Source organism: Channa argus, chromosome 15 (genome assembly GCF_033026475.1).
Source record: "Channa argus isolate prfri chromosome 15, Channa argus male v1.0, whole genome shotgun sequence".
Classification (NCBI taxonomy): domain Eukaryota; kingdom Metazoa; phylum Chordata; class Actinopteri; order Anabantiformes; family Channidae; genus Channa; species Channa argus.
Genome location: NC_090211.1, coordinates 1,711,325 through 1,719,379, shown reverse-complemented (window position 1 = coordinate 1,719,379; position 8,055 = coordinate 1,711,325). Strand labels below are relative to the sequence as shown.

Below are 8,055 nucleotides of genomic sequence, written 5' to 3'. Positions count from 1 at the left end.
GTCATTAAATACAAGTTTTTTTTTTTTTTTTTTCAAAAGACAGTCCAAAGGCAATTTTAGCACAGATTGCCTTATGGGTTTGTTTTGGGCTTTTTTTTTTCCGGACTAGATTTGCCAGCTCACAGGGACAAGTCCCGCACTAATGTCCCCGAATACTTTGCCATGTTCATGTTGGCGATAAGGCGAACACAGCTTTATTTTGTAAGTTGTTACAGGAAGTGTCCGCGTTGTTGTTTTCCCTATAGTCCTAAGGTGGGGGAACAACCTATGACCCGTAATCGCACTGCATTAAAATTTTTTGGGGAAAAAAGAGCGTCGACACCGACCGATGGGAAGATGAAGTCACAGTGAGTGATTCGCAACGCAGCTCAGCGGTTCAGGTAAGTTTCAGTGAATCGCCAACGATCTGAGAAACTCACTGAAGTCGGAAACGAAATGAACGCTGCGGACATGTTGCACAAATTGTAGAAACAGACGCAACCGCTGTCCTGCATGTGTAACGTTACGTCCTTTATTCAACGTCTTTAATAAAGGAAAAAAATAAAATAAAGTGCATAGTTCAGGTGATAATTCGACCATGTATTTATTATTGGGGTAACGGTGGGCAGTGGAGTTTTACTGGAGTGCGTCATATTGGCAATTCCTGGCTAAACGTAAATACAAGTAAGATTATTATTCACGTGGGAGTCAATGACGCCCGGTTATGCAAATCGGAGGTCACTAAAATTAATTTGGAATCGGTGTGTAACTTTGTCAAAACAATATCGGACTCCGTAGTTTTCTCTGGCCCCTTGCCAAATCTGTCCCTTCCTGCAGGTGTCCCCCGGCTTTGAAGCTGTGTGTCTTCCAGTGTGCAGCTACTGGTCCAACCAACCTGCCCGATGTCTTGTTGTTGCTTTTGTTGCTCTGTTCTTTTCTCTCTCCCCTTTCCACTCACCCCAACCGGTCAAGGCAGATGACCTTTCACCCCAAACCTGGTTCTGCTGGAGGTTTCTTCCGTTAAAGGGAGTTTTTCCTCTCCACTGTTGCCTATGGCTTGTTCCAGGGGGAATTGTTGGTTTCTCTCTATACATCTTTATAATCTTGACTTTAAGATGACTTTGTTGTGAATTGGCGCTATATAAATAAAGTTGAATTGAATTACAAGAATAGGTGGTTCTGATGCTTTGGACACTATTTAAAATAAATGAGTTGGTCAAAACTTTAGAACCACGTGTTATATAAACACATAGTAGAAATAACCTAAAACTGAGAAATTCTAACATTGTAAAAGGAAAATTCATGGCAGAGCCACTGTGTTGAATTGCATTGCGCAGGTGGTCATAATGTTATTTCTGATCGGTGTATGTCTACATCTAATACAGTTTAGACACAGTACAAGAAAAACACACACCTTTTCAGCCCCTCCACCAGAGGCAGATAGGACTGGTTGCTATTTCTCTGGGATAATTGTCAGAAGATGAAATGTCTTAAGCTTGGATTGGAGGAAATGAGGGTCTGGCTTTTGCGGCCATTTGTACAATAAGGCATTCATCTCCGTTAGGGAAGCAGCCTCTGCTAGAGGAAGCTCCAGGGGACATATGTCTCATATGGTGAGGCAAAGAAGTCAGTCCAGGCTTTCATATACCAGCCACATAGCATTTGGGCAGGACTCCTACTCCAGCAGGACCAGTAATCCACCGCTGGATTAGTTTTTGTCTTCCACAATGCCAGTCACAGATTTTTATTTCAGCAATCTGGTTGATTATATGGAGAAGTGGGTGTATGCTTTTGCTGAGCCGATATTGAACAGTAAGTTGATCAAAGCTTTTTCACTGAAAAGTGCTGATGCTGGCAACCTAAACAACAAGCTTTAGGCCATAAAATTAAAACCGTGATTTTTAACAGTTGGTAAATGCCTCCTAAAATGAAAGTGTGATAGTTTTATTTGAGCTACACATTGTAAGAACTGAATAAGTAATTCATCCCAACATGTGACAGCATTACAAATTAGTTTATCACAGGCCAAGCTCTAATTATGAATGTCTTTCCGGGCATATTTCTAAAATTACAAATCTTTCCGTGCTGCTTCACAGGGCGTTGGTACTGTTACCAAACAGCATTTCTGATGTCCTGTGTGTTTTCTTCAGGTATGGGGGCTGTTCCCAGGAGTTCTGATGATTGCACTGGGGAGCCAAATGACAAACAGCCTATAACTGAGAAGGACGACCACAAGAAGTGGAGCTCTAACTGGAGAAGACACAGCGCAGGTGGGACAGTTCTCTGTCCGACCTGTGAGGGCACTGGACGTATCCCCAGAGGTAACGAACACACATCAGGTAGCAACTACCACAAGTGGTGGCTGAAGCCAGTGCAATAACACCATTGGCCACTAGATGCTGGATGCACTCACATTCAAAAAAACATCTCTGTAGAAATTCTAAGCCTGAACTCTTGATCACTTAATTAAAGTCTTTTAAAAACTGTAGGCCACTAGTGTAATTAAGAAGATCTTGAGGCCTAATTGATACATATTTTTGTCACACAGTTGTCTTCCTCAGTAGACTTTAGGGATGCGCTGATGCTGGTACTAGGATTTGGCATTAAGCCCGATCCCGCCTTTACTTGTACTTGTAAAATATCTCTGATACTGTGCCCGATACCATGTTAAGCCATGCAGGTAGGCAGAGGTGGTAAAATGTCTGTTGTTTTTAAAGCCTTAGGATTGAAAATATTTTCAAGAATATTTTAATATTTCTGACTGACATCTGCCACAACGAAGGGCTATAAATAGTAACTAGAACATTACCTAAAGTTTTCCTTCATATTCCTGTGTAGACTCTTCAGCCCGAGTTGGCTACACTCACGCTAAATCTATAATTTTTTTCCTTTTCTTTTTATTCTTTTGATCTAAAGTTGCTCCATCTATCAACCACCATGCTGGTTTTGGCAAAAGAACATGCAAGAATTTAAGTTCACGTGCGATTTGTTTAACTGCAATTGATTGGTGAGGATTTAACCGTCCAGCAACTCATAGTAGAAGTAAAACAGTTTTGTACTTGTATTGGTACTCAGTATCAGTGAGTACTCAAATGTAAGTATTTGTAGTCAGTCTCGGACAAATTGGTATTGGGACATCCCTAAGACACAGTGAGTCTGTGGTGAAGATAATACAATCCCCATAGAATCCTGTATCACAATGCATTTTCAAGTTTGTTACAGAAGAATATTTAAATAGCTATAGAGATAATCTTAAATTACTTCACATGGTGTTAACTCTGTGATGGAAAATCAAGTATTGAAATGTTTTTCAGACTTTGTCTCATATACGTGTTCTGTCTTGAAGTGTTTGCAGAACTGCTCCCAGGTCAGTTATTGTCTAACAGCAGACCATCCCACACTGTAGTGACCCAGAGTCACTCCATGCTCACAGGTGCTTATCAATGTGCTGAAAAGGGAAATGGTTTCCATAAAAGGAGAAAAGGGCCAGGAGCAGTAGCCTCAGGGTGGAGGATGTTCTGCCCAGAAATAGAAGGTTATAAAACTAATGTGTGATGTATGAAGTTTAGAACTGCATAGGATGGAGGCTTGAACTGTTCTTCTCTCTTACAAGACAATAAAACCCTAAAAGTCCTGGATGTTGAAGCTTCTTTACTGATTACCTGTTTAATCTTCTTGCACTTTCTCCATCTATGTGACAGGTCAGGAGAGCAGGCTGGTAGCTTATATTCCCTGCAGTGACCAGAGGCTAAGACCCAGACACACGTAAGAAAACAAACATGCTAAAAAGTTTGTCATACCTGAAAATAAAAGCTTGGACTGTAGTGAGATGAAGACATGTTTCCCACCCCCCTCAGGAAGCTGTATGTTGCTGTCTCTGTTGGTGTTTGCCTCCTGGTCAGCGCCCTGGCATTGTTCTTCCTGTTTCCTCGCGCTGTCCTTCTGTCTCCTGTCACAGTCAAGTCATCCTTTGTTTACTTCGGCAATGACTCTGTCCAAATTAACATCACGGTGGGTAAAGACTAAGTGAAAGAGAGACGTGAAGGGTTTGATAGATAAATATGAAAGCACCTCACTGTGATTTGCCATTCAGACACAACTCTTTGTTCTTTGTAGAACGCGTTCAACATCACCAACAGCAACTTTGTACCGGTGCAGGTGTATAATCTGAAAGTGCAAGCCATCAACTTTGATGTGGTAGTGGGAACAGTCTCGATTAAGAACGTCGGCTTTGTCCAACCTCTGTCCGTTCAAATGGTAACACCAAAACTCAAAAGAACACTAGTGGTCAGAATACTTGTAATAATACCTGAATACTTCAGCGGTGAGAATTGACTTGTTTCTGTATCTTGTTTCCTTGCAGTCCTCTTTCATGATACCTATCAATGTGACAGACCCCGGCCTGAGGTGAGATGCCAGTGTTACTCACTCAAGCACTGCAGAGTTTTTTTAACACATGCAAAATACAAGTTAAATTCCTAAAAACTGAAGAAAATGTGAAGGAGAAATGTAAAAAGCTGTTTATTTCTTTTTTTAATTTCTTTTATATGTATTTAAAATAGAAGAAGTTTTGCCCATCAATCTTCACACAATATACCAGTGACAAAGTATTTAAAAATGTTAGCAGATTTATTACAAATCTAAACCGGAAAATCTCTTTCTAAAAAAAAATTCTCTTTCTTAGGCAACGCCTAACTAGATAAACCGAAAGAGAATGAAGAATACATGTGGGAATGAAGCAGGAATACATGTAAAAGCAAACATGGTCCTTGACATAGATAAAATCTGACTTTATTGATCCCACATGGGGAAATTCCAGTGTTTGAGCAGCAAAAAGACAAGCACCCGATATTGTACCACACATTTAAAACCTCAAATTAAAGAGAATGTTGCACAAAAGTTACATTACAGACACTAAAGGTTCCCCCATAATAACTGTACACATAACAAACCCATAATAAATTACTCCCATTTGTGTCTCACTGTATTGATGTGTGGTACAGTCTGACAGCTGTGCGAAGGAACGACCTGCAGTCTTGTAACAGTCTTGTGCTGAAGGAGCTGCTCCGAGCCTCCAGAGTAGTCAGAGGGGGTGTGGGGGTGGGCTGGGGTTTACTTATTATGGATTTCAATTTGGCCAACATCTTTCTGTCCACCACCTCCTCAATGGAATCGAGTGGTCAGCCCACGACGGCTAGTGCTCTTACTTATTGAACCTGTTCCTGTCTGTGTCTGTGCTGCCGCCCACCCAGCACACAAAGAAAGCTGCAAAGCCCACCACAGCCTCATAGAAAGTTCGGAGAAGAGCACTAGATCACACTTGTCCCTACATTTCATAAGCCTAACAATTTTAGTAGTAATTGTAGGGATTAGACTTCTTCTTCTATGAGGTAAAGACTCATCAAGGTTTACCCCTAGTGTCAGCCTTACTTTAATATTAATATTTGCATTAATTTCTGTAATCAAAGGACAGATCAGCATTAAATGCTTCAATACTAAAAAGAGTCTCTTCACATCCTGATATACTGCCACCAATGCTATTGTGCAGTTAATTTCTTTTGTTAACCCTGAAAGAATTTTGACCACGTTTGTCATATCTAGTTACAAACTAGTGTTTAAACACGGATGGAACCTATCAGACTAACTTACTCAATAGTGATAGCAGCTTTGCATTCAGGATACAGCGTGTTGTGTGTATGATATGTTTAATCAGTTCAAATCGTAGTGTTTATTGTTACTTAGGAGCTTCTCTGTAACTGCTGCTCATTCACAGCATTTGTTTTTTTTCTCTGCAGTAGCTACTGTAAGAAAGCCTCCTTGCCTGTCCACATTCTGTATTTACACCTACAGTAAGTAATAGAGTATCTTTTCAAAGGGAACCTTCTACTGTTTTAATTAGTGCAGATTTTTTGTTTTTTTTCTTTCATAGTTTTAGGGTGTTTCACAAATTTCTTTCAAAGATCACACGTTTATACGGTGTAGCCCTCTACAGCTGTTTAACGAGGGTGCAACAACTTACATGTAGACGCAGTGTAGGAACTTGCAGTATTTATTATATTTACTTTAGTTTATGACCAGTGTTTGGATATTTAAAAATCTCAATCAAACCTGCTGAACAAAATTTTAATACACATGTAATGATACGTTTCCAGTTAATACATTATATACAGGTATGTCTATTATTTATACATATATATATATATATATATATATATATATATATATATATATATATATATATATATATATATATATATATATATATATATATATATATATATATATATTACAATATTTATAAATATTGAAACCTATAACATATTGAATTTGATGCAGATATGTAACCTTTTTTTAATTTGGACCAAGAAAAAAAATGCAGACATTATGATTAATCATTAATCTTGATGTCTGGCCCAGTTTTTGCTGTGACACCAACGTTCACATGACTCCTAATATACAGATTCAATTACTCATGTGTTTGAGGCTGGTTGTAAAGAAAAATGTTTTATCTTTTATTTGACAGTTGTTAAACCCAAGTATTGATTGCTACTCCATACAACATGCAGGAAGCATGTGGATGTAGTGTTGTCAGGTGACTCGACCGCTTCATATATGAATGTGTGTTGCCAATGTAAAGAGATTTCTAGTAAGCTGTGACCTGCTCAGGACTGAGTGTCAGGGATGTACTGTAGTGACTACGCAAACCAGTCAACGGGTAGGGAAGCCTTCAAAAACCCCAGGTCGTCTCTCATAGTGGTACATTTTGCAATGACAATGTATTGTCAGTATTTGGTTGTATAATTCTTGTATGTTTTCTCTTGGTTTTCCTGCAGGATGTCTGTGGCAGTTTATTACATGGCCCACAGTGAGCAGATCTCCTCCGAGACTTATGAGTACATCGACTGTGGAGCAAACAACACCAGAGCACACAGTACATAGTCCCAAGCCCCCTGATGGATGGATGGATGGACAGATAAAAGAACAGATTCAAAGAACTTTGTAAATGCTTGAGCTAAATTATTGTTGGTTGCTAATCGATCTTTTTTTTTTTTTTTCTTGTACTTCATTAAGTCGTCGTGGACACAAAGCAGACAAGAACCTAAACACAGTATTGTGTCTTTCACACCATAGTCTTGACCACATTAGTTAACCAAGCGAGGTGTAAAAGCAGCATATATGAAGAATTGACTGTCCAACTTGTTCTTAGTATGAAAGAAAGTATTGTCACTATGTCCATAGGCTGAAAACCCCCCATGGGACTTAAAATCTGTATTCTGATCTGTCATGTGAAAGGTCATTGACTGCTATTTTATGCAGTTTAAAATTTATAGTCTTTCGGCATCAAAGCATTTCATATATCATAGAATGGCAGGAAAGCTACACGTCATTCACTCTTAGTAAAGCAGAGATGCTCAAACAGTTTCCAGTGCTTCTCTTATCAGTACAGTGTGTGTATATTAAAAGTGGGTCCCTGGGGGACTGTGAAAAATATTGCTGATAGTGATAAACCAATAATAAATGATCATCAACTCTACAGTTTATGTCTGATCTAAAGAGCTTTGCTGATAGACAGAAGCAGTTACCAACAGCTACGGGGCGTCAGTAAGTTTGTGCACATCCACAAACTACATTGTGCTCACGTTCATCATTAGCTAAACGGGTAACGGACATTAAAAAAACGTTTAATTTACATTGATGGTCCCTAAAATGCTTTTCCTATGTCAGACCCTACTTTCCTGCTGGATAAATAACCATAAATTCATAAGTCCAAAGTCAGATTATAATGTTTATGGCTTGGCTGAAGTAACCAACTAATCTGATTAAAACATCAGATTAGTGTAGCAAGTATTGTTATGAATACACTAAAATATCCTGGTTAAGAAAATTAGATGAGATGATGGGCTGCAGTTAATTTTTTTGTTTCTGTCTGAAAACCTAGAAAAATTATTTCTCAAAGCAACTCAAAAAGTGTATGTTGTATTCATGAAGCTCATGGCCTCCTTGTGTGTTTCAGAATCACTAGTCCAGAGTCCCGTTTTCTTTTTTAATGCCGCTTGGAAACAAATAAGTTCCAGG

At 39.0% G+C, this 8,055-nt stretch overlaps 1 protein-coding gene across 2 annotated transcripts; it reads left to right on the top strand.

The window, feature by feature from the left end:
* Positions 1 to 205: 205 nt before the first annotated feature.
* On the top strand, positions 206 to 7,513 carry LOC137099937 (transmembrane protein 106B-like). Of its 2 annotated transcripts, XM_067477395.1 has the most exons (8): positions 212 to 380; positions 2,130 to 2,300; positions 3,681 to 3,744; positions 3,837 to 3,990; positions 4,096 to 4,236; positions 4,343 to 4,386; positions 5,775 to 5,828; positions 6,813 to 7,513. In XM_067477395.1, exons 2-8 carry the CDS (start codon positions 2,132 to 2,134, stop codon positions 6,916 to 6,918), a joined length of 732 nt encoding a protein of 243 aa, XP_067333496.1. In that variant the 5' UTR covers positions 212 to 380; positions 2,130 to 2,131; the 3' UTR covers positions 6,919 to 7,513. The 2 variants fall into 2 exon arrangements, with proteins under 2 accessions (XP_067333497.1, XP_067333496.1); XM_067477396.1 differs by lacking the exon at positions 5,775 to 5,828 and having other exon boundaries at positions 206 to 380.
* Positions 7,514 to 8,055: the final 542 nt, after the last annotated feature.

Bases quoted from the DNA above. Each gene is read 5' to 3' on its own strand.
- LOC137099937 (XM_067477395.1), top strand. From the start codon at position 2,132: ATGGGGGCTGTTCCCAGGAGTTCTGATGATTGCACTGGGGAGCCAAAT. The intron at 3,991-4,095 runs GTGGGTAAAGAC...TGTTCTTTGTAG, and splicing joins CTGTCCAAATTAACATCACG to AACGCGTTCAACATCACCAA. The intron at 4,387-5,774 runs GTGAGATGCCAG...TTTTCTCTGCAG, and splicing joins GTGACAGACCCCGGCCTGAG to TAGCTACTGTAAGAAAGCCT.